The 25,970-nt window shown below is 46.7% G+C and overlaps 1 protein-coding gene across 20 annotated transcripts in view; it reads left to right on the plus strand.

Annotated features, from left to right (window-relative positions):
* The window catches only part of Pard3 (par-3 family cell polarity regulator), a 552,281-nt gene extending 526,519 nt beyond the window's left edge, over positions 1-25,762 (plus strand). For 17 of the 20 annotated variants that reach the window (XM_006982506.4, XM_076572359.1, XM_016001060.3 and 14 more), the window contains 3 exons: positions 10,156-10,276; positions 20,124-20,251; positions 23,871-25,762. In XM_006982506.4, coding sequence (XP_006982568.1) covers positions 10,156-10,276; positions 20,124-20,251; positions 23,871-24,213 — 592 coding nt within the window. In that variant the 3' untranslated portion in view covers positions 24,214-25,762. The remainder of the gene's footprint in view (positions 1-10,155; positions 10,277-20,123; positions 20,252-23,870) is intronic. The other 3 variants (XM_076572357.1, XM_042277887.2, XM_076572354.1) reach the window with 1 other exon arrangement.
* Positions 25,763-25,970: the final 208 nt, after the last annotated feature.

The following is a 25,970-nucleotide window of genomic DNA, read 5'->3' on the forward strand; positions in this document are numbered from 1 at the left end:
ACCCAATACTAAGACCATGGCTCCATCTCTGATGTATTGGGGTTATCTCTAGAAAATGAAAACATTACAAGGTATTTACCAGTCATAATTTATTTGATGCCTATATTTGAGTGACTTTAGATTCACCCACCAATAGAAAAGTACTAGGATGGGAGAAAGAGCTATCCCAAAATATCAAACACTATAAATACCCTCCTGCATCACACACACCCCAAATCTGCCCCTGTTCAAAGCTAACTTTGCATGCATAATTAATTAGAACATCACATTCTTGCTTCGCAGCCTGAAGAGAAATTGAATTCAGGTGTTTGTGGAACATATGGGGGTGTACTGCGAATTTATGACCTGCAGCTTGAGTGTAAACCCTAAGATATTTGCTGTTAAAACTTAATGAAGCTTGTGCAGAAGAGCTATTTTTATTTGTAAGTTGGTAGCCCGTGCATCTCTTGGTTTAGCCTCCCTACTCCTTCCCCCATTCCTCATCAATCTTGGAGCCTCGGAGATGGTGGAAATCCCATATACCTGACCAGCCTGCTTGAACGTTCAGCCAGCTTGAGAAGTGGTGTGCTCCACATCATTTTGGTCTGTCCAAATTTTAACTCAGCAATTTGGGCTTTGTCACTTGGACAGGCGACAAGATGCAGAGGAATACCCAGACAGAAACACTTCCCTTCCGCCCAAAGCAGCAGAAGTTTTAAAGAAGAGGTGATAACATTTGACCCCTTGTGAAGAAAGCAGAGCTGCTGCGCGGGAGAGGATGCTTTAGTTCCCAGGGCTTGTTGCTGTGTGAACGTGAGCATCTGAGCAGATCCCCAGCACTCTCCCAGAAGCCCAGGCATGGTGGTTCATACCTGTGATTTCAGTGCTGGGAAGGCAGGGGCAGGAGGAGCCCTGAAACTCATAGCCAGGTTAGTGAGCTCCAGGTTCAGGGAGACCCTGTCTCAGACAATAAGAAGGAAAGCAATTGAGGAAGGTACCAGGTGCCAACCTCTGGTCTACACCCTCACATGCGTATCTCCTAATGCTCGAAGATAACACACACACACACACACACACACACACACACACACACACACACACACACACACACACACACACGATGTGGAGCCTCAAATTCATTGTCATTTTTCTAAGAATAAGTATCTCTCAGAGAACAGGTCTCCACTACACCCACCTCTGCCTTGCTGCTTGTCCCTCGAGTTGAGCAGACCGCTCCAGACTTGAATGCCAGGAGGAAAAACAAATGCAAGCTTTCCCTTCTAACAGATGGGTGTAATGAGTTTAATGAGGAATCTGTATTTGCTTACTAATTTACAGCAATTAAGAACTTACTTCTGACATCTGTAGATGAAAACTATTTCTCTGGCAATGGCAAGATCAGGACTATTTTATGGGATTGCTAATCAGCACAGAACGCACCTCAGTGTCAGGAAGGTGGCTTCCTTGGCTCCGAGTTGGTGCCGTAATTTGGTGCTTCTGTTTGGATCCCTTGAGTGCAGAGGCACCCCATCCATGATTTGCCATCTCTGTTTAAAAGTTAATTTGCCTCCATGCTATTGTGCTGACTGTCTGTTCTGAAAGGCTTACAACCCCTCACATCTACACTTGACATCACAGTGAGACATTGCTTAATGATGTGAGGTGTTGCTGGTTTTCGAGGCTGCCTGTTTCCAAGACTGCTTGACAAGTATGCCCCACATCTGTTGCTCCCACCATCACTCTTTCTGTTCCAATGTCCCTTTTGCTTTAAGTGACATCCATGAAACATCTGCACTGCAGACTCAGTGTTGGGACAAAAGAGGGATGTAGAAGCTGGACACCAGAAGAAGGGAGTTTTACTAGGAACTCCTTTTCATTCACTCATTTCTCCCAGTCCACATGTTTTCAAAGATAACAGTGTTCAGAAGTGGGGAGATGGCTCAGCTTTGCAAGCTTGAAAACCTGTGTTTGATCTCAGGACACGTGTATAAAAAGACTTGCAGTGGTGCACACCTGCGATCCTAGTACTGGGGAGCCAGAGTCAGGCGGATCCTCAGGCTTGCTCACCTGTCAGCTCAGTGCAATAGGTGAGCGTGAGCACCAGCTGAGCATAGTTGGTGAGTGTGAGCACCAGCTGAGCATAGTTGGTGAGTGTGAGCACCAGCCGAGTATAGTTGGTGAGTGTGAGCACCAGCCGAGCATAGTTGGTGAGTGTGAGCACCAGATTCAGCAAAAGATCCTGTCTTAAAAAATAACGTGAAGAGTGATCAAGAAAAAAAAAAAATCTAACACCATCTTCTGGCACACACACACAGAGAGAGAGAGAGAGAGAGAGAGAGAGAGAGAGAAGTATACGGTCAAAGTGATGGAAACTTCCCAGTAGGAAAAAGCTTGATTGAGTGTGGATTGCATTATTTCCAGGATCTGAAATATCTGGAAATTAACTTATTGTGTTTTAATTAGGAATAGAATAATGGCCCCTTTGCATCTTCAGTAATTGGGTGCCAAGCACAGGTGTGAAATGCACTAGCATTTGGAATACTATTTTGAGCTTAGGCCAGAAAGTAAATTGCTAGGGCTGAGGATAGAGCAAAAGTGAAGTGGCTGAGGGAGGAGGCTGGCGTGGCTGACGAGCATTTGCTGAGCAGCTGTCCTTTTGTAACTGGTGATCTGAAGTCTACCTGGTAAGCCCGGATCCTTCCAGACCGTAGGAAATGAGTGTCTCCATGGAGGTGACTTGTGAGGGAGCTCCCAGCAGCTCTTGGGTCTCCTTCAGACGTGCACACTGGGAACAGAAGGCTCGTGAGCTCGGCAGGTGTATTTTCTCCAGGCTGTGGGGAGGAGACAACCCAATTTCCATGAGGACTGAGTTTTCAGAACAGAATGTTTTAGTAGCTGGCCATCCCCTGCCCCCAAAGAAAGAAACAAGCAATGGGGAAGCTATCTCTGGAACATTCTTGACCAAATACCGATGTTCTCGGCTTTATTTGGGAGGGTATGTAGTGGACATTGATTTCCCAGTTACGGCTTCTATGCCAGCGTTTACTTGGTGGGCTTTCTTTCCGGCCAGAACTTTGCAGGGACCATCTTTATGAATGAGAGTGTCAGAATTCCCTTGTACAATCAGCACCTTGCTTCCCTGCTCTTTCACTCTGCCTATTTTTGCAACAGGCCACGTTTATTTGGCTCTAGAGTAAGGGCAGAGTCGTGCGTATTTTGGGGTCACTTTTGCAAGTTAAAGCAATCACATGCCACTCTGAAGTGGGGTGGGAGTAGAAGGTACGTGCATGCAGGTTAGACTGGGGGTGTACTGCTGTGAGGGTGGATAACAAACCACCTGGTAAGAAGCATTTGTGTTCTGCTCTGTTCGAGGCTGAGGGCACTCAGCCTTGAATCTAAGATACAGACTTAGGTTAGCTCCGCTCCCCTCCCCGTGTGTTCCTCCCCAGACCCTCTTTGTATGTGTGTGTGCCTACAGGTATAGTACACATATATGTGCATGTGCCTGTCCATGTGGAGACCAGAGGTCAACCTTGAGTGCCCAGCTTGGTCTCTAGCCACCTTGTTTTTTTGAGACAGGGACCCTTGCCACTCTGACTAGGTTGACTGACCAGCCAGCCACAGGCATCTACTGATTTCCACCTCCCAGATTTTGCTGGTTAGTTTTTACATCCACTTGACATGGACTTGAGTCATTTGTGTAGAAGTGTCCTCAGTTGAGAAAACAGATTGCCCTGCCAACAAAGCCTGTGATGCATTTTCTTAATTAGTGAGTGATGTGGGAGGCCCCAGTTCCCTGTGGGCGGTGCCACCCCTTGCCTGGTGTTCCCTGGGTGCTACAAGAAAGCAGGCCGAGGAAGCCATGAAAGCAGGCCAGTAAGCAGCCCTCCTCCAGGTTCCTGCCCTGACTTCCCTCAGCAGTAGAATGTGACCTGAGAGTTGTAAGCTAGAAGAAACTCCCTCTTCTCCAAGTTGGTTATGGTCATGGTGTTTTATCATAGCAATAGAAACCCTAACTAATGCACAGATTATAAGCATGTGCCGACATGCCTGACTTTTTCTACGTGGGTTTTGGGAATGCTTACATGAAAGTTACTGAGCTATTTCCCCCAGTCCTTCTTATATTTGTACACTGTGGAAATGTTCTTGTCAGGTGGTAGTCAAGATCACAAGAGAGCAGACCCTTGGCAATCACATTTCAAATCCTTGCTGTATCACATCCATAGACATCCTGTTGGACAGAGTAAGTCATCCGGCCATGACCAGTGTCAGTGCGCTGTGTGTTTTCTTTTTCTGCCTGACAAATGAACACAAGTTCAGTCATTTCAAACAGCACATATTTATATTCCATTTCTGTGAGTCTGAAGTCCAGGCATGGCTCAGGGTCTCATAGTGGACAATGAGGAGGCTATGCTGGCTATTACATGGGAGCTATGCTGGGGAAGTCCTGGCCTCCTTGCTTGTCCTTTACAGCTATGGAACTCAAGGCAGGCAGCTCGATTCCAGAGGCAAGCAGGATGGATCAGGATGGATGCTATATTCTTAGGTGGTCATCTAAGTGTAGGCACATACACTCAACAACAGTGACCCCACTTTTTATATTAGAAACAAATGTGGGTCCTACCCACACTTGAGGATGAGTTCCAGAAAGGCAGCACACCAGAAGGTGAGGGACTTGGGAGCACTTTAAAGTGTGCCCTTCACGAATATTTGCTGAATAATGCACTCTGTCACAAGCCACTGGTGATGATCATGGACAGGACTGAGAAAGATATTTGCATGCTCGTCCTGAGAGGACTGTAACACAGGCTTATGTCAGAGGATAGCTGGGGGAAAATAAGCACAAAGCTGGCCTGGGAAGTTAGGAAAGGATTCATGGAGGTGGAGTTTGATTTCCTGTAGAATTCTGAAAGCTGAAAAAGAGGAGGAAAGAAAAATGGGAGCAAACGCATCCCTCATCCCATTTAGCTGTTCTCTTTTTCAGTGTCAGATCTCATCATCACTGTCCCCTGCATGGACCAGGGAAGGCTGGCCACAATCTAGTTAGATGTTGTCCACCTTCAAACTGGCTTTCATGTCTTTTCTTCCTTCCATGGGCATGACCCGAGGCACCAAGGTGGTGATGCCTGTTTAACAAGTATATGGTTGGCTCTCTTCCATTTGAATTTGGAGTCTTAATGCTCCAACCTTGCTTCCAGGTTTCCAGATTTCTGTTGCATAATTAAAAAGTCTAAATGTTAAGGTATTTTTAGTCTGTAAGGAACTTATCCGTTACATCACAGAGCCGTTTCTCTCTGCAAACCCTCTTTGCTCATCTGGGAAGATAGGTCAGAAGACAAGCCCACAAGAAAGTGTGTCCAGGCTCAGCTTGCATTGGAAGGAGAGGGTGGATTAGGAGGGTAGGGCTCTAAGGACAGATTGTCAGATTATTGGTACACTTCAGTAGCCACCAGACATCCCTTTGGATACCAGAATTTGTGGATGCCAAAATTCCTTACTTGATGTTGAAGGACATTTGCATAAAAATCTGTGAACATATGCCCATATACTTTCAATCCTGTCTAGATTTGTAACACCTAATGACATAGTGCTATGTAACCTACCAGTGTGCTTAATTATGTGTGGAATAACAATTTAAAAGTTAGTCGTGGGTTGGTGAAATGGCTCAGTTGGTAAAAGCTCTTGTTGTCAAGTCGGCGACCTGAGTGGTGAAAGAAGAGAACCATTCTGCAAGTTCATCTCCCACCGCACACATATACACTATAAAAGGGCAATGTCTCAAGTGCCAACAGAGGTTGCATTCTTGTGATTTTAATGAGTGGTGTGACAAAGTCCCATCTTTTAAAAAGTTAAGGGGTGCCAGGTGGTGGTGCACCCCTTTAATCCCAGCACTTGTGAGGCAGAGGCAGGTGGATCTCTGAGTTCAAGGCCAGCCTGGTCTATAGAGTGAGTTCCAGGACAACCAGGGCTACACAGAGAAACCCTGTCTCTAAAAACCAAATAAATAAATTAATTAAAAATGTTAAGGGGCTAGAGAGATGGCAAAGTCGTTAAGCACACTGGTTCTTCTTCCAGAGAACCTGGGTTCAATTCCCAGCCCCCACATGTTGCCTCAACCCTTTATAACTCTAGTCCCAGGGGGTCTGATGCCATCTCTGGCCTCTGTGGGCACTGCATGTATATGATGTACAGATACACATGCACCCATATGCATAAAAAAATATATAGTAAAAAAATTTCAAGTTATGATCTTAACAATTCCGCCCCCCCCCCCCCCAATATTTCCTACCCAGTGACATTTGAGCCCAAGGATGAGCCCTCTGGAGAACTGACTGCATCTCTTTCTCAGGACTGCTGTCCAGGGACCATGGTCCTCCCCTTGGTGCAGTGGAAATAAATGGCTTAGGGAAGCAAACAGGAAAGAGCAGCTGCAGAATATAAAGTGGAGGTGGCTGCTGGCTGCCAACCACCCCTTGTGTTTGGCTTGTCTTGAATCAAAGAATAAATTAAGTCAATGATTAAATTTAGGGTACAAACTGTATAATTTCTTTTTAAAAAAATGGAAGTAGCTAGGAGTTGGTAAAGTTCTTACTGTGCACACATCAGGAGCTGAGTTGGACCTTTGGCACCCATATGAAAAGCTGGTCCTGGTCCCAACACTAGAGAAATGGAGACAGGTAAATTCTGGGGCTTGCTGGCCAGCCAGCCTAGTATAATCCGTGAGTCCCAGGTCCTAGTAAGGCTCTGTCGGATAAAACAAGTTAAATGGCACCTGAGAGACAACATCTAGGTTGACCTATGCCTTCCACATGATCTGTACATGGGCTTGTATGCACAGAAACATGAGCGTACACATTCACATTCCCCCACACACCAAAGGTAAATTGGAGGGCATCAGTGGGCCACATCCCTCTGGCCTGCTGGAACGAAGCGCCTCCCCATCTTGCCCCACACATTACCCCCACTTACCATGGACTGTATGTGGATGCCCCTGTGTCATGGACCCTTCATTCCCACTAATTGCCAGTGAGTCATTGGAGCCTGCCCAGCTATAAAGCCTGGTTGTTGAATGTAAGCCTGAGCCCTGCCCTGACTGGCTTTCTCAGTCTTCACAAGCAGCCCATTTACCATATTCTCTAGGATGGTCATTCTCGGTTCAGTGAGTAGGGACAGGCATGACTGTGCAACCTGTGCCCTCACCCTATAATCCAAGAGCATCCAGTCAGCAGGCCTGCAGAAACTCCAGTTACGCTTAGCACAAATGAACGCATCAGCCACCATCAGGGAAACATGCAAGGCCCACCAGAAGGCTCCATGCCATGTGTCCTGTGCAGTCTGCTTTCCATGGACCTCCAAGTCCCACTGCAGCATGCATGCACACTGGGCCAGAATTCTCTGTAGGACAAGACCTGGAGCACAGCAGAACAAAACCCACATCATTACTGAACTAAAGCCAATTTTCTTCAAATAGTATACACATGTGCGTGTGTGCACGCATGCATACACACACACACACACACACACACACACACACACACACACACACACACACACCAGTCACACTACAAAAGCCAGTATTGCAAGAGGAGGCTAAGTGCTAGCATTTGGACCAAAGCTGTCTTTTGTCTGTTTATAGAGAACATCCTAAACCCCCATAATCTCTGTTTAGATCTCTGGAAATTGCAGTTTCTAGACTCCTCATTATGACTTCTTTAGTCTCAGTCATCTTTTGAATCTACTTTGGTACTGTTTTTATTTATTCCTCACCAAAGTTGGGGCGATGGAGGGGGGGAAGATAGGAAGAAAAGAAAAGACCAGTTTTAAGTTGGCACCAGCCCTAATCTAGGTTGATTGGGATGTGTAGGGATTAGTCACTATTGCTAATGAATATTTAAATCTCCTTTGGTTTTCTTGGCAAAAGAGGGCATTAGAGTTTTCAAAACCCAGATTTGAATGATTGGCTCGTCACAGTCTGGCCTGGGAAACAAGTAGGCTGGTGCAATAGTTCCCTCTCTCAAAGCCAGGTCTTACCTCCACACTGCCAATGGTTATTCCCAAAGGGTGCTTGATGGCCTTCCCATCCTGGGAAATCATCATCAATCATGAAACCATTGCAGCCTGCCTTCAGCTTAAGCCAGGAAAGCGCCACCGGCTTAGCTGGTCTAAGGCAAGCTGGTCTGATTCTCTAGAACACAGGCTGAAAGAAAGCAGAGGGAAGAAAGGGAAACTGGTTGGGCAGATTGGGAAACCTGGGCCCAGGTGACTTCCAGGGCTGATCCTAGAATGCCACTAAGGTTACCCAGACCTAAAATTAAGGACACTCACTGGGTCAGCCACCTTGTTGGGGAATGACTTCCAGCTCATCACAGACAGTGGAAGGCTGGTTTTCATCACTTGCATTAACGTACAGTTAATGCATGGGAAGAGTTGAGCAGTGATCCTGGTGAGGTCGGGGCACTTTGATAGTTAGTCTTGCCTCTGCTCATCCTCCCACTGATGTAGGTTGGGAGCAAGAAAACCACTGACTCTTTCCTCACTGCTCACTCTCTGTCGCATTGTGCTGGCAACCAGACCATCGCGTGCCCAGGTAGTCACTGGTCACATGGAAAAGAAGGAGCTATAGGTTGGTAGCCAGTGCTAATGTGCTGGAACAAGAAATGGCTATGTCTGTATTTTTATAAGCCACTGGGAATAGCGGCTTGCATGCCTCAGAAGCATGGAGGGAACTTTGGAGACTGTGAGAAGTTTGCATGATTTGAAACAGCACATTTACAGACTTGTTAACTCTCATGTTCTCGGACTGACCCACCCAAAACCTTTGCCACTCACCTCCTTAAAATGTCAGTTTCCATACTCGTGGGGTGCGGGCAAGTGCTGCCTTCTCTACCAGATTACAGCTGTTCTTACTACAAAAGGAAGTCCAGCGCTATACAAAGTGAAAGTTTGTATTTGTTTGTCATTGTTTAAGCAAGTGGTTTGCTCAAACACCGCTTTAACATGGTTTTTCTATGTTTCTCATTATACCATAAAAATCACATTTTGTTCAAGGCCTCAATGACATATAAATAGGAAGTTGATGAAACAGCAATATGATGTCATCCTGCATATCTGTGAGAACATGCACATGTATGCACATGCACATACCATGCACACATGTGCACATCCATACATTCAAAGATACATATACACGTATAATAGTGTTGTGATTATAATTCTGCATATCTATAAAGATATATACATGTATTCACGTTCTGCATATCTGTAAAGATATACATGTGTATTCACGTACACAGAGACAGAGACACATTACATACACCACATACACAAGATACATCACATATATGCTTCACACACAAACATAGGTACACAGACCACAGACACACACCACGCACAGATCCACACATACACAGATCCACACACACATCCATGCACAGACATACAGTCATGTATGCACAGAGACACCCACACAGATGCATATGCATTTTCTTGTCTGCAGCTCTGCAGAAAGAACATGCTTGACCAGCACTGTATCACTGAACTATATCTCCAGCCCCATTTTAATTTTTGGTTTTGATTTTAATTTGAAATAGGATCTCACTAAACTGCCCAGGCATGCTAGAACTTTCGATCCTCCTGCCTTAGCCTCCCACCCAAATGTTGGAAGAGGTATACGCTGCAAGACCTCGCTTGTGAGGCTGAGTGTTGTTGCTGTGTGTTTGTTGGGGGTGGGGAGTGTCATCACACTTGGTTACAGATGATATTTATGGAAGATAATTATCTCTGCTTCATATGTAAAAATACAAGAATGGTGTGCCCCAGGCTAGGGGGCTGGAGGAGCTAGTATGGACCCTAATAGTTCTGACGCGCAAAGCCACATCTTTCAGACCTTCACTGCCGACATCTAACCAGATTATAGGAAGGAAGTAAGACTTTGAAAGGTCACTACAAAGAAAGATCTCTCTCCAAACACAGCTCACCCTCTCAGATCTCTGCTGGAATAGCCACAGTGAGCCTAAGCCCTGAGAACAAACGAACATTTTAAGTGCCCGGATTTTGTTGTAAGCATTCACTTCCTGTTTCAGCAAGGTCCCACAGCTAGCTGCCCCCTTCCCCTAGCCCGCTGCTGTCTATGGTGACTGTTCCTGAGGGTGCTCACTGCTGCCTCTGCTCTTTTAGCAGCCGATCCACTCCGAGCAACCATGACCGGATACAGCGTCTACGGCAAGAGTTCCAGCAAGCCAAACAGGATGAGGATGTGGAGGACCGGCGCCGTACCTACAGCTTTGAGCAGTCTTGGGTGAGTGTCTGCTTCCTCAGCCCAGCATCGGGGCTAACAGCTGCCCCATAAGACAGGCCCCTGAGCTATGACCTCAGTCCCTTTATGAAATAAGACAAGCCGGAGCCCAGTCCCTCTGACCTTTAGCATTCTGACCTTTCCTTCATTTCCATCTGGGTTTCATCATTGCTAATTTCATTTTATATCTTGTTCCACCATCTGTCCACCGTGTAATAGGTTCAAATAGTCATAAGACGAGACACCACCAAAGAATGTCTGCTCTCAGCTGCGTTTGGTATTAGGTTTACTCAGTGCTCTTCTGTGGAGCAGAGACAAAGTAAATTCAGCTCCTGCTCATTTGTGTCTGTGAGATAGGTTGGTAATTCTTGGTTGTTTATTCTCTAAACCCCTTGATATTTTTTTGTTTTGTTCTGTTTTGTTTTATTGAGACAGGATCTCATATGTCCCAGACTGACCTCAAACTCACTGTATAATCAAGGATAACCTTGAACTCCTGATCCTCCTGCCTCTGCCTCCCAAGTGTGGTACTACATGTGTGCATCATTATGCCACTTTTCTGTGATGCTGGGCATCAAACCCAGGACTTCATGCATGCTAGACAAGCACTCTGCCAACTGAGCCACATCCCCAGCCCTGCTGCCAAGTATTTGTTAAATCTCTGTTTATCTGTTTTCACCTCTCATCCATCCTCCATGTGGCCACTTCAGTGACTTCTTTAGAATGAAACTGTGGCTGCTACTCTTGTTTCCTGCATTTACATCTGTGAGACCTGTTGGCATTTCTAGGAGTAGAGGGATAGGAGCAGAGTTGGTGTTGGAGACAGAGAAGATTTTGAAGGCTCTCTGGGAAGAGAGAGAGTTGATAAGAACTGCTCAAATAGGCCAATGCAGCTGTGAGCATTGGAACTTCCTATCCTCCTGGTAGCTCAGTCCCCCGCCCCCCTAAGAACCAAGGATACATATTTGCAGAGAAGCTCTGTGACTGAGATGGAAGAGACCAACAGGTAGAAGGCCAGGATGTCCTGATGAGGATTCTGGGATCAGCATTGCTCAGTCTGGGTAGGGGACCTGTGCAGCTAGAAGATGGACCACCATCTCGCATCATCAAGAAGATGCAGGAATGGCCAGAAGCCTCGGAACTGCAGTGGGAAGAGCTGTGCTGTCCTTGCACTTGAGGAGCAGAGGCAGAGGAGACCGGTGCCTAGACCTTGCTGAGTCCCTTCAGAGAAATTCGGGGAATAAAATACATTGTGCCAGATTTCTGGATGTGGCAGAGGAAGAATGGTATTAGGAAAGACTTGAGGGCACATGCCCCTTCTTGGTCAGAGGAAGGATGAGCCTCCCTCCCAGCTGAAGTGAAACTGACAGGTGGCTGGGTTGAGGGAGGACTGAGTAAAAGTGGGGATCCCAGAGAGTGCAGCCATCTCAATTTTGCCAAGTATGTTTCCTGGAATGTTGGGGTGGTCTTTGGGGGCCCGTCTTGGTCCCAATACCCAATTCTTCCAGTGTACTCTGTGAAGCAAGAAACCTTGCTTCTGATGGAAGATTGATTTAGAGCTGAAAGAAGGAGGACAAGGTGTGGAAGCTGTGTCAGGGGGATAGGCCTCACCTCAGATCAGGAGAGGAATGGCAGTTGGCAGTGTGAGAGCAGCATTTGGGTGTGAAAATGCCCCCACGAAGCCCATCCTTGCCTGGCCGTGGGAGTCATATACTGATTCAACACTGAAACAGATTTCCAGTTGTCCTCTAGAGCTGTTCTGCTCTGAGAGGGGCTTTCATTATAAGGGATTTGATTTATTTTCTGGTGAATTGAGTCATCTCTGTAGCAACAGGATGGGATTGTGCTAATGCACTGGTGTTGTTTGGTGTAATTGACTCCATCTATCCCTAAGAGGTTTCCTAAAGCAGGGTTCTTATGTGATGTATCGTTAACTACATCTGAAGAGAGTCCTGGGGACAGTGAGAAACCTGAGATGAAAGCAGCCACCACGGATGGAAGCAGTTGCCACTTACCCCGCTCTAACCTGCAAGCTCCTCATGGTTTGACAGTCCCCATACCCTGCCATGAGGGGCACTGTCAGTCACCTAAGAATGCGGCTTTTAGACAAGCATCTTCCCATCACTCACTTTTCAGTTAAATGGCTTGACTTCTCAGACTTCCGGAATGCTCACAATGCCCCATTATCATGCAGTACAGAAGAACAAATCTGTGAAACACTGTCTGTCCCTAAAACCCTGCAGCAAAGGGGATACAAAGAAAGCCACTTTCAATCCTCCTGCCTCAGCCTCCCAAGTGCTAGGATTACAGGTGTGACCACCACTTCTAGCTTCTGACTGGTCACATTGTGCCCACATAAAGGAACTTCAAGTTTGAGGCCAAATGAGTGTCTTCTCAGTGCAGGGTGTTTTCACGGAGAGAATTCGGAAGGAGTATGTTGCCGTCTGAATGGGGAAGTGTCTGTGATTTGGGTGTTTCCACATTATCTCTTTAATAGGAGCAATCGCTCTAGAGAAAAGACTGGGAAAAAATTCTGTGCTTTGGAAACTTGACTACCAAAGGTCATAGGTCAAATTACAGTGTGCCAGATGCCACTGAAACTCTAGACAGACAGCGTGGCCCATGTATTGTTTCCTGTGGTGACAGAGCCGGCAATTACGCCGGTGACGAATTGGTTACCTTAGGCATGGAATAGTTTCCTCAATTGTGGATCAGAAGTTGACCTTTTCCTCTCTTTTTCTTTTTTGTTCGCAAACAATTGAGGTCTTGCTGAGAATTCTCCCTTTTGCTGATGACATAAGTGAGCTAATGGTAGCTATCATTCCGCTCCACACAGTAATCCTCACATCAGCTCTCCCTCTTCCTCCGTGAGGGCCGCTAGCTTCTCCAGAGAGTAACTCCTCTGCTTTCCCTGGTCCCTTCCAGAGCTAGGAATCTTCTTTCTTCCCACATGTCTGCTGACCTTGTAGCATCCCGTCCTCGGAAGATGTCAGAGCACAGCCTCACATGTTGGAACAGTCCATACTCATTTTATTTTTAAAGAACCTCAAGTTCATCTTCAAGCTGTCTAGAAAACGTAGCGCACATAAGCTGTAATATCCATGCACAGTCCAGCCAGAGGTATCGTGGAGAGTTTCCTAGCCAATGACTCCATCTACAGATGCATCACAGAGAGAGTATCTTAGCCAACAACTTCATCGACAGAGCTTCCTGTGGCAAAAATGACTGCAGGTAGCCCTAAAAACTCATCTGTTTTGGAACTGTTCACTATAAAACCCCAGCAGTGTGGAATGCACCTGCTCAAGGGCCTTTGTTCAAGACACGGTCTGGGTTGGAAAGAGCTGTTGTGGGACAAAAGGTCTTTACAGGAGCACAGGCCCAGAAAATTTCTGAGCTCTAATTGGAGCGTTTTCTCTCGCAGGTTGAGGAAGAGGAAAAGCAGGTTCTTCCCCCACCTCATGCAGGTGCAGCCCTAACAGAGCAGCACACTGCTGTAACTCTCCCGTAAGGCAACTTAGGGCACGTGACTGAGCAGTAGCCGGGGTGCTCATTATTATGAGGTGCTCGGGTACGGACAGAACCGACAATTGCTCTAAAGGAATTAAATTACAGGCTGTCCACACCAGCGTACAGCCTGCTAGTGGAACCCCTCAGACACCTAGCGCTGCGCACAAGGAGATGCGCCAGCTGAGACAACCGAGAAATGGGATAATGGAGACTTTAATAGTATTGCTAATTCCTTTCCATTCCTGGTCAGTAGTGACTGGAAGTACTTTAGTCCTTCAAGGAGAAAACTGACCCTGGGCAGTGTGAATGGCCTCGTCTTTCCTGTACTTCCTTTGTTCCTCGCGGGCTTTAAAGGAACCTTTTCCTCCATCTTCCTCGTGTGGGCTTACAATGGTTCATTCTGTCCCTCCAGGTCTCCTCAGGAGCCCAGTGCAAGACAGGGCTCTTCTGCATCCCTGGGTGCTGCCCGTGGTCCAGGGGGGTTGAGACGACAGCGGTTCAGTTTTTGTTGTCATTGTTTTAATCACATGTGAAGCGGCTGCTGCTGCTGCTCCTTGTCCTTGGTTCCGAAGTCACCACTTTCATTTAAGCCTCTGAGTGTGACCTCAGCTCACACAGCATGGAGGTGGCTTCCCTCGGAAATGTCCCTAGAAAGAGCTCTTTTGCAGCAGAGGGGTGTCAGTTCCTCATGAAGAAAGCCCCTTACCACAGCCAAGTAGACCCTGTGCTCTGGGCACTATAACCATCTTCTAGACAAACTTCCATACACCCATGGGCCATGCTACCCACAGAGGAGGGTGCTGGGTGCTGTGAGCTGCTGGTGCTAACAGCCTGCTCTGTAGATCTGTCCCTAGTTCTCAGGGTACCAGGGGCTTCAGGTAGGAAGATCTCATAAGCACAAGCACTGATGGGAGAGAGTGAATGAATGAAGACCAACAGCGTTAATGCCAAAGCAGGCCTTTATAAAGATCCGGCGATGCGGTATTCTGAGGACTTCGCAGCCTTTACAGGGGCTCTTGAGAGCACTGTGGCTTTTTAGCATTCAGAACCCGCAAGAGCTTGGCAGAACGATGGGCCAGAGGACTGAGACACCCAAATAGACAAAAAGTTGTCTCGTCTCAGCTCTACCCCACCGAAGGCCCCCAGTCTTGTCTGATCTGGGAGGCTGAGAGGGTCCCGGTCTGGTGTGTGTTTGGAAGGGAGATTGACAGAAGTTGGCTTCACTGTGGTTAAAGTTGTAACTAAGGAAACTAGGGAGATTGACAGAAGTTGGCTTCACTGTGGTTAAAGTTGTAACTAAGGAAACTACCGTTAGCAGTGTCTACACTAAACCAGAGTGAATGATTTACACTCTTTACGTGACTTAACTGGATAAAATTTCTTTCTACCTACTATCAGATCTTTAAACGGTCATTTTAATCAGTTAGAGATCATATGAGAGTAACATACATTTAACTTCTAAATAAGGACCCACTGTCTTAAAGGGATATCATTTTTGCCATTATTTTTATCTAAAACACACAAACTTATATTTTACTTTTTATTTTCTATATGTGCCTTGGGCATATATAAAACTTAGAAAATTTTATTATGCATATTCAAGCAGAAAATAGAAACCTCCAAATGGTCATATATGTATGTGTGTATACACATATATGTGTATATGCATGCTTTCACACTATTTTCTTATCTATATGAAGTTAAATGACTAGATATGTTTTAAATTGTGGTATGTTTTAAATTATAGAATTTGTATATAACTCAATAAACTAACAAATTTATTTCTTTCTGTAAAAAGTTATAGTATTACCTAGTTTTAACTACCATTGAAACTTTACATTGTGTCTACATAGTAAATACTATGTAGTATACTAGTATTCATTAGTCTGTTAATTATTTTAGCTATTTTGTATTTTTATTTTTGTAAAAAGAATCAAAGAATAATTTTAATTAACCAAGAGAAATGCTCACTTGATGCAAATTCAGTGGCACTTTGTGGAGCTATTTCTTCTAATTTTTCCCCACAGAATGAAAGCAGCATTTTTCAGCTTTCTCAGTCCTGAAGTAATCTTTCTAATCATGATAAAGACCAGTATTTTTGCAGCTCCCTTACAAAGCCACAGGCATATTTTTCTCTTGTGGTTCGAAGGCAGAGATTCCATTGTGCTCTGTGACAGTCACTTACTTACCTCTATCTTACAGCTTTTGTTATTTAGACCTGGCACTTGGGGCTTTTTATTATTATTGTTATTATTATTTAAAAGGTCATTTCTTCTAGCCAGTTTCATTACAAACAAGACCTAGGTGATTTTGTAATTTGCAGCTCAAGCAGCTTCACTTTCTTGTCTGAATTCCCAGTGTTGGGACACTGACATGAGCACATGGGTTTTCTGTACAGCTGTTTCTTGTGTGTGTGTTCTATGCAGGTGTGGGGTGGTGTGTGTTATATGCAGATGTGTGTGTGCCCCAGAGGTCACTGTAGAATATGACTTCCTCCATTACTGTCTGCCATGTGTTTTGAGACAGGGCCTCTCACTGAACCAGGAGCTGCACATGGGGCGGGGCTGGCTGGCCTGCGGGCCTTGGGGATCTGCACTCAGGCCTTCATGTGTGTGCAGCAAACCCTCCCCTCACTCTCCTCTCCTGATTTGCTGTTGTGTGAAAACATGGACTCCTCTGGGGGCGGTTACGTGGTCTCTCTTCCTCGTCTCTTTATTCATGGAATTTTTTATTCCGATCCATGGCTGTGCTTCTCGGGTGCCATCCGTGCTCTTTGTGTTGAGACCTAGTCTCTTGCTGACCCTGGACCTCACTACTTTAGATGGCTGGCCAGCTGGGGATCCTCTGGTCTCTGCACCCCCAGTACTAGGATTACAATCATGGGCACCACACCTGGCTTTGTGGTTGTTGTTGTGGGTTCTGGGTTTGGAAGTCATCAACCGAGTTGTCTCCCAAGCCCAGGAGGTTACTTTTTATCTGGAACAAAAGTAAAACTTGCCAGAGGGATTGTATTGACTTGTTGCTGTGAACTAGTCCCGTATCCGGAGACACGTGGCCTGTTAGAGTTATCTCTAAAAGATGAAGGTGACTGGCGTGACTGGCGTGACTGGCAGGCCCTTTTGCAGGCTTGGGGGGGTGGTGAGATATGGATGGGGAGGTTGAAGCTTCTGTCTGACTAGGAGGTATCAGTCTGTCAGCAGCACCTCAGTCATCCGCATGTGCATGCTGCAGCCCCTGTGCTGATCATTCCTGAAGCCCGAGAGGGTTTCAGTGGATCCTTACAACTGACAAGGTTTGAACAGTGTCAGAAAGTGCACAGTTGAGGAAACAAAAGCCCTTCGGCTTATTTTTTTTCTCCTCTGTCAGAATCAAATTTTCAGGCCGCTGAGAGAAACAGCTTAAAAATATACCTGCATTCCTGTAAGATCTTACATTTTCTTTTCACATCTCCACAAGCAGTGTGTCAAAAAGCAGCGTGAGCTTAAATCGCTGGTTACTAAATCCCGTTGCCGAATGCCAAAGCCTTCCAGACAACCTGACATGTATAGATAGCTTACAGTGCGTGAAGGGAAGGAAACAGGGCACTTTTGGGGTGCTCTGCAAACCATGCAGTTCTCACTCTATATTTGCCTGCCCAGTGACGCTCCCCAAGGCTCCTGCAGGCACACCACCACCCAGCAGTTCACTGGCATCCTGCTCATGGAAGGGAGAGAATATGCCTGTCTTCATTAATGTGGAGGATGCTGTATGTGTACAAGCAGGGACTCACTGGGAAAATGCTCCATCATCTATCTGTCTGTCTGTCTATCATCTATCTATCTATCTATCATCTATCTACCACCTCATCTCTCTTGTGTATATGTGTGTGTGTGTATGTACAAGTGTTCACACATACACATGCACACGTCTGAAGGCACATGGAGGCCAGAAATCAACCTCAGGTGTCATTCCTTAGGAGCCATCTACCTCTCTTTTTTTCTTTTCTTTTCTTTTCTTTTCTTTTCTTTTCTTTTCTTTTCTTTTCTTTTCTTTTCTTTTCTTTTCTTTTCTCTTCTCTTCTCTTCTCTTCTCTTCTTTTCTTTTCTTTTCTATTTCCTTCCTTCCTTCCTTCCTTCCTTCCTTCCTTCCTTCCTTCCTTTTTGACAGGGTTTCTCACTGAAGGTAGAGTTCATCAATTAGGCTAGGCTGGCTGTCAGTGAGCCCCAGGGCTGGTCCTGATTCCACTTCCCCTGGTCTGAGATCACAAGAGCCCACCACATTGCTCAGCTTTGAGGCAGGTTCTGGGGATCCAAACCCAGGCTGTTACACTTGCACAGCATGCACTTTAACCTCGGAGCCACGTCCCAGCCTGCTCAGTGCTCTTCATGCTGAAGATACACGATGCATTGTGTGAACTGCATGTGTAGTCTCTGCCACACATCTGTCGAAGCTGGTATGGTTGTGACTATCCCCCAGCACAGACGTGGGTACCAGAAAATCTAATCGCTTGCCATGTACGTTTTGTATTGGAATACTTCTTTCAATATGTGCCAACTGAGGATACCGGCTTAGAGATGTTTGTTCTGGACATTGCCTTACCATCATGTAAGGTGCTTTCTGATAGAAAGAGAACCTATGCTGTCGAGTTTCTCTTCAGAAAGAAGCCAACCACAGGGGCTGTTCTTCAGGGGCAGGACTGATGCTATTCTAACACTCTCCTATGAATGCTAAAGCCATGACTTTACAAAGCCATTATTGAGTCGTGGCCTGCCACTGGCTTTCAGCACTAAAAGACAAAATGAGTTAGAGCTTTTTAGCAGATATTCTTCACATAGGCTGTGTACCTTGCATCAAGGGGCACCAAGATGGATGAGTCACAAGACAGGTATCTTGGGGTACCAACAGCAGTGCAGCAATGAGCCACCCCTGGGTATTCGGTAAGGTTGCTGGCTGTTCTGATCTACACAGCATAGTATGTAATTTGATAATCCACTGTGAATGAAAACCACACTCCACGCATGTTGTGTTGGCCAGAGTGTGTGGCTGGGTGGAGTGAAAATTTCTCTCAGCTAGGTTCACCTTGGCCAATTGCCACTTCCTGTGACCAAGGGAGTGTGATACTTACACTGGAACATTCAGTATTCATTAGCTGACAGGTCCATGCTGTTGGTAAGGGTTCCTGGCCCTCTTTAGCCGACATCATTGGGGACAGAGGGCCTGTCTGTGGTCACAGTGTCTCATTTAAACTGATCTTCACATTTCAAAATTGAGCCGTCACTTCCTAGCACAGGCGGGTCCTCTATATTGTTTACCATTGCTAGGACAAAAGACGCAATTACCAAATGTTCCCCAGCTCGGCAAGCTTTCATTCAGAGACCGGTGAACTCCTGCCTTTGTGAGTTATGGTATCAAAGTTTTATTTTGTTTTTGTTGTGGTGGTTAGTTGGTTGGTTTGAGACAGGGTGCCAGGTAGCCCAGGCTGGTCCAGGCTGCTGAGGGAGACTTTCACCTTCTGATTCTCTTGCCTGTACCTTCTGAGTTCTGGGATTACAGGTGTGTTCTATCACAACCATGTTATGCGGCACAGGAGATAAAACCAGCACTTCCTGTGTGCTGGGCGAGGATTGTACCACCTGAACTACATACATTACCAGCCCTCAATTTTGGTCTTCTAATTACCAGCCCTGGATTTGGGTCTTGTCTTCTAATAATACTCTGAGCTTCATGATCGCTCTGTAAGGGCTGTCAACTAGTACCTGCCAGTATTTACTGAGCCTCCCTGGGAAATACTACCAAGTTGGCCTCTCCATTTTTAGTGATGTGCCCACACCAAAGTCACAGCTCAAGATGGAGTATGCAAAACTTAGCCAAGCTATGATATGGTTCTTCTCTCAAAGAAATCTGTGTCAGAAGGGAGCTGAGAGGTGGCTCAGTTGGTGTAGTGGTTACCCCGCATGCACAAAGCCTTGGGTTCCATACCCAGTGCCACATAAACCAGGAAGGCTGATCCCAGTGTTCAGGAGGTAGAAATGGGGCGGGGATCAGAAGTTCAAAGTCACTCTTCGCTACAACACAGTGTATTCAAACACAGCCTTGGTTACATGAGACCCTGTCTCAAAATAACAAACTTGATGTGGATAAACAAAAATCATAGAATTTGTAAAGTGTTTCAAAGTCATTTGGTAAGAGTCCAAAGTTGGAGGCTTGACCGTGTAACTCAGGCAGAAGAACACTTGCCCAGCATGTGCAGGCATTGGGTTCTGTCTCCAACACTGCATAAGACCCAGAGTTGAAGTGGCGTCACTTATGGCATGGCAGCGCAGGTGTCGCTCTCTTACTGACAAGCTGTGCATCTCTCCCACAGCCCAGCTCCCGGCCAGCGTCGCAGAGTGGTCGGCACTCGGTGTCTGTGGAGGTTCAAGTGCAGCGGCAGCGGCAGGAGGAACGAGAGAACTTCCAGCAGGCTCAACGCCAGTACAGCTCACTGCCAAGGTGAGCTGCCCTCTTCCCAGCTTGGACCAGGGTCACCAAGGACTGGGCAGCACAGGCATGCTTGACTTGGGAGGGGTACCTCTCATCTATTAGCAGCATGACCAAGAAGGCCAACATCTGCACCTGTGCATACCCAAAGTGAAACCCCCCCTATCCCCCCCACCCCCATCTGAAAAGAGAGACTGTAAGCATGCTTTTGCTTGCCTGGCTCCCAGCGTTCTGGGGTGATTGCCTCTGTGTGCACCTAGGCTCTGTTACAGCAGGACTGAGCACTCTGGGCATGCACATCTGTGGATAGGCGGTCACAAGCCCCATTTTAATTGCTCTCTGTCTCTACTGTCACTCTGCATGGGAGTGCAGAGAGTCTCAGGGGTGCTTGGCTCATTAACTGACAACCCAGCAAGAGAAGCTTAGGTGTTAGGCTTGTGAGGGACCTCTGCTCCAGCTGTCTTCCGTTAAAGGACCAGAACTCTGTCACATGACCGACCACACGGCCACACACCAGAGTCTTCGTCCCAGAAAATAGATAGTGCGGAATAAACATATTGAAAGCCCTGCAGGTTTTCAGTCTCCTCCAAACAAGTCACTTGTATGTGACAGTTACTAGACATTTGTTTTCCTGTCTCAACCATGAGTTTGAACAAAGCAGTTGGAGGAAGGTGGTGCTTATCTGTGCACTGGCTGATTCATGTGAAAATGAGCTTGCTTTACTTTCTAATAAAGGCAACTGCCTCTAAAGTTCAGTAATCTCCATGACAGCCCCCAGGAACTCAGCAGTCACAGTGCTTAGCCAAGAGGGGTGTGCAGCAAGTCCCCACCAGCACACATGGTAGTGGTATGCAAACACATTCATTCGGTTGTCTCCCCCCTTTATTTCTACCCCCTGTGTGTACAAATAGGTGCATGTTCATGTGGGTCCATGTGTGGGCACTGGTGCATAGGTGTATGCGTGTCCCTGCACATGGAGGCCAGTAGACAGTCTCAGCTGATATTGGTCAGGCATCATCCATCTTGCTCCTATACAATGTCTCTCACTGGACTTAGAGCTCATTGCTTAGGTTAGGATGGCTGGCCAGTGAGACCCAGAGAGCCTCCTGTCTTCAAGCACTGAGATTATAAACATAGGTAATCACACGTGGTTTTTACGTGGGTTCTGGGAGATTTACCTCAGGTCTTCATGCTTACAAGGAGAACACTTTGCCACTGAGACATTTCCTCAGCCCTCTACATAGGAGACACTTACTGTCTCCTTTTCTTCCTCTCTTGAGTTGGCACATTGCTAATCCTTACCTTAATGAAGAATGTATGGACACCAATAGCTTCCTTATGAAAGAAAGTAAGGTGTGTGTGTGTGTGTGTGTGTGTGTCCCACATACCCTGTTTCAAACCACAGGACTTGCTTTATTCTACACTCACTAATCTGAAGCAAATTTGAGCCACGAAACAGTGCCTCCTCCCACACCCACCTCCTCATCTTCTCATCCAGGGCTGACGAGTCTCAGTGACTTTTCACAAATTTTAATGCAGAAGGAGCCTGCATTTCTGGCATGACTGTAACACACCTTTCTATGCAAGGGACATGCAGGATCTGGGGGGAAGGCAGCTATAGGTTTCCGGAGGCCGTGGATGAAGAGGTGACAATGTAAAACCCCAGGGTTCATGTTGACACTGTCTGTCTGTCACATCTCTGGTCAGATTAGTTTATGACTTCTTAAGTGATAATAATCAGTGCTTTAGGCAAAGAAACCTACTCCATCCCATCTGAGGATTCTGCTGTGGCTCCCATGAGGAAAGCCAGATGGGAGCCACTGTTCTTCTCAGTGGCTCACAGAGCCAGGGGTGACATTGAGAGTTTAATTCACTTCTCATCCACAGTGTCTCCCAACTACAGTTGCAGCCATGTGGAAAATGGGCAGGTTCTACCCCGGACCATATTGCCAGCATTCCAGAACATTCAAATGCCATCACTCTGTTCCTTTGGGAGGTGTGGTAGCTTCCCACGGTCTCCTCATGAATGTGCAGTGTTGTGTACGCTTATATGAGAGGCTGAGCCTCGCCTACTGCCACTAGATGATTTTCTTGCTGATAAATGGAGCAATAATACATTTTCTTTATGAGTGTTGTCTCTCCTCCCTCTTCCATTTTCAAGGGGAAAAATAGGGCATTTCTTCCTTCCTGACACAAAATTGTTATGCTTTATCAAAGGCAATATTATTGCAAATTCATAGAAGTATCTAGAGCCTTGATAGTAAATTAAAGAGGTTTCAGAATCATGTTTCCTGAAAACCGCAGCAAGTCTCTTGCAGAAGTGGTAGGCTGTGAAGTATCTGTGTGGCTTGAGTTTGTCTCCCTATCCTGGGGTAATAGGAAATGGGTTATCTAGTGAGGCACCTGGCCTTTGGTGAAGGAAACCTATGAGGCAGAATAAATAATGTTTCCAGACAGGAAGTTGTGCAGCATGACCTATGCCAGATGCTGACACACAGGACCCCTGAGAGCCAAGCTAGAGCTCGACGGAGCTTCCTGTTGCATTATTTGCTTGTTTTGTGAGTGATTTGTTGTTGTTTGAGACTGTCTCCTGCCACCCAGGCTGGTCTCAAACTTACTGTGTAGCCACGGATGTCCTTGACCTTGTGATTCTTCTGCCTCTACTTCCCTAATACTGGAGTAATAGGCTGGTGCTCCCAACACCTGGTGTATGTGGTGCTGGGGATGGAACCCGGGCCTCCTGCATCCTCAGCCAGTGCTCTGCTCGAACTGAGCCCGGCCGGCCCAGCCCTCTGACACTTCCATCCTTGTCTGAGCTCAGACTCACATCACATGAGCTTCCGGAGGACAGAGCGACATCTCAGTCTCTGGAAGATGCGCACCAACAGCACACACCAGTTTCTGTCATTCTGGCCACCGCTAGGTACAGTGCTCATTTGGGCTGTTTAGAACTGAACAGTGACACTAAAGAGAGCAGCGGTTCTTACAAAGCTAGATGCTGCCTGACCTCTAATACTTACCCACTTGTGTCTGCACCCACACTACCGTGGACATGGTCACCCTGAGCCAGAGGGCACCTCAAGCTAGGAGAGGCACCCGTTTCTCCATAGCTGCTGAGTCTGCTTCTGTCTTTTGTCCTGTCAGCATTGGTCACGTCAGCCGAAACTAAGGACTTGCTGAGGACAGTCACTGTTTGTCTGTGGTGTGGCTGCATGCACAATGCAGGTGCATGTGTGGGGGTGCATGTGTGTGCACATCAAGGCCAGAGCACACCCTCAGGTCTCATTCCCCAGGAACTGTCTACCTTGATTGTTTGAAACAGGGTTTCTCACTGGGCTGGAGCTCACCAATTAGGCGAGGCTGGCCGGCCAGCAAGCCCCATGGATCTCCTTCTCTCCCTTCCCTAGTCCTGGAATTACGAATGTGTGCTACCCCACCCAGCTTTTTACGTGGGTATTGTGGATTGAACTCAGATCCTTAAGCTTGGGCAGCAAGAAATGTCAATTTTGAGATCTCCAGCCCACACCATGGTACCTGGTGGGTGATCAGGTCATGGTGATATTTGCTAAAGCCTGCAGATTTGTCTCTCTCTCCCTCTCATCACTGACTGACTTCTTTGCTTTATTGCTAGGCAAAGCAGGAAGAATGCCAGCTCCATATCACAGGACTCCTGGGAACAGAACTATGCCCCTGGTGAGGGCTTCCAGAGTGCCAAGGAGAACCCCAGGTACTCCAGTTACCAGGGCTCAAGAAACGGCTATCTTGGTGGGCATGGCTTCAATGCCAGGGTCATGCTGGAGACCCAGGAGCTTCTCCGCCAGGAGCAGAGGCGGAAAGAGCAGCAGCTGAAGAAGCAGCCCCCGGCTGATGGAGTCAGGGGGCCCTTCCGGCAAGATGTGCCTCCGTCCCCATCTCAGGTGGCCAGGCTAAACAGACTGCAGACACCCGAGAAAGGGCGGCCCTTCTACTCCTGAGCTCAAATGAGGATGGCAGCACTTCGTGTCATGCAATAAAGGACGTGTTCCTATGAAGACGTGTTCTTGGAGTTTTCGAACCCTGCGGTGGGACTACGGAACATTTCTGTCGCTGGTATCAGTGCCTTTAAGCAGCAGGAGCAAAGAAATGGAAGGCCTTACAGTCTTTGCCACTGCGTCTCAGCGTCTATCTCATGGAAGGAACCCCCTCCTGACAATCCCGAGTTCAAGGCACCTGCTTCTCTGCAGTGCCGGAAGCTTCAGCTCCACGCATAAGATGCCTATGGCTTAGGTGTCACAGCTTCACCTTTGAGAGTGACCCTGAGGCTGCAGATGTTGCTGACCTTTTCCCCCTGGGCTCTCTGCTAGAGTGTTTTCTCAGCCTCTGCTAGATGAAAGGGAGTGCAGCATGGACCAGGAAGGAGGGCTTCCCAGGACTTTGCAGCAGGGTTGCCCCCGGTTCTGGGGCTCTATCTGGGTTTTCTTTTCTTTCCTCAGTTCCTTGGAGCATAAAGGCTCTGGGCAGTAGTGAAGAAGCTAAACCATAGGCCAGTGCTGTTTGGCTGTCAGGGGGTCCCTTCCAACTGCCTTATAACATCACTACCCATATCACAATGATTCTAGTCTGCGTTTATAAATACACCTGTTCAGTCACGTTCATGACACTTGGGAACAAGGGACATGGGAATGGCCTATTGTGCATGCACCCTGAGGAGGGAGGTAACCGGAGGGAAGATTCTCTGGAGGAGCTATGACCAGTCTATCCTGGCGGCAGCAGTGTGGGTGTTTTCTTTTATTTGCATTGAAAGGTTGACAAGGAAGGCACAGAGTGGGATGAGGAAGAATCAGTCGCTGATTAATTCTGAAAGTTAATCTCAGTACAGTTTTTGAGGTTGGAGTCAGTATTTGTCTCCTATACTCACATTATGTGTCCCGTCCTGGTGCGACCATATTACTAAGTGATTCTGCCATGGAACATAAAAGAAGTAAGAGAAAAGCCATCCCACTTGAGAACAGTCTGACGTCCCCAGAGAGTGCTAGGAGTCACATTTCCGTGCATGCCTGTGTCACACGGCCCTTGACGCTCCCACTGTTCATCTGTTGGTCTGAACATCATGTATTGTAAACCAAGGCTGGGTTGCTAAAGTGCCTGCAAATCTCCATGTGAAAGAAAAAAAAAATCCTGAGAAAAAAGCTCAGAGTACCATGTATTAACAAAAAAGGAAGCTAGAAAGAAAGAAAAAAAAAAAGACATGTATTGATACGCCTATTTTTTTTTTTTTTTACTGGCACATTGTATTTTTTGTGTAGACTTGTTTTTAGAAAATACGCGAAGTGTCCACAGGCCTGTGTCTCTTTGCGTCTGTGTGTAATGGCTTTATCTGTTAATGACTCGCGGCGGCGGCGGTGGTGTTTAAGTGGGGTTTCCAGTGTAAGTAAACGTGGTGACCTTGGACGGCGGTGGCTTCCTCACAGCCTCCCTAGGCTGTGAGGAACAGCTGTCCCTGTACATATAAGACTTCTAATAAAAGGCATATTTCTTCCTGTTCTCTGAGTGTCCCTAGTTTTCCTGTCGGATCTTTCATAGCTGGTTTTTTTTTAATAAATATATTAACAGATGTCTTTTTTTTTTTTCATATTTAGTGAAAGTGGAAAGTTTCTTCCTATCTCTGCAAACACAGGACCAAGTCAGGGAGTGTTTGACCACCCAAGGAGAGGGGATGGGGGATAGGGAAGACTGGAGCCCGACTTTCTTC

This window comes from Peromyscus maniculatus, chromosome 5 (genome assembly GCF_049852395.1).
Source record: "Peromyscus maniculatus bairdii isolate BWxNUB_F1_BW_parent chromosome 5, HU_Pman_BW_mat_3.1, whole genome shotgun sequence".
NCBI classification, from domain to species: Eukaryota; Metazoa; Chordata; class Mammalia; order Rodentia; family Cricetidae; genus Peromyscus; species Peromyscus maniculatus.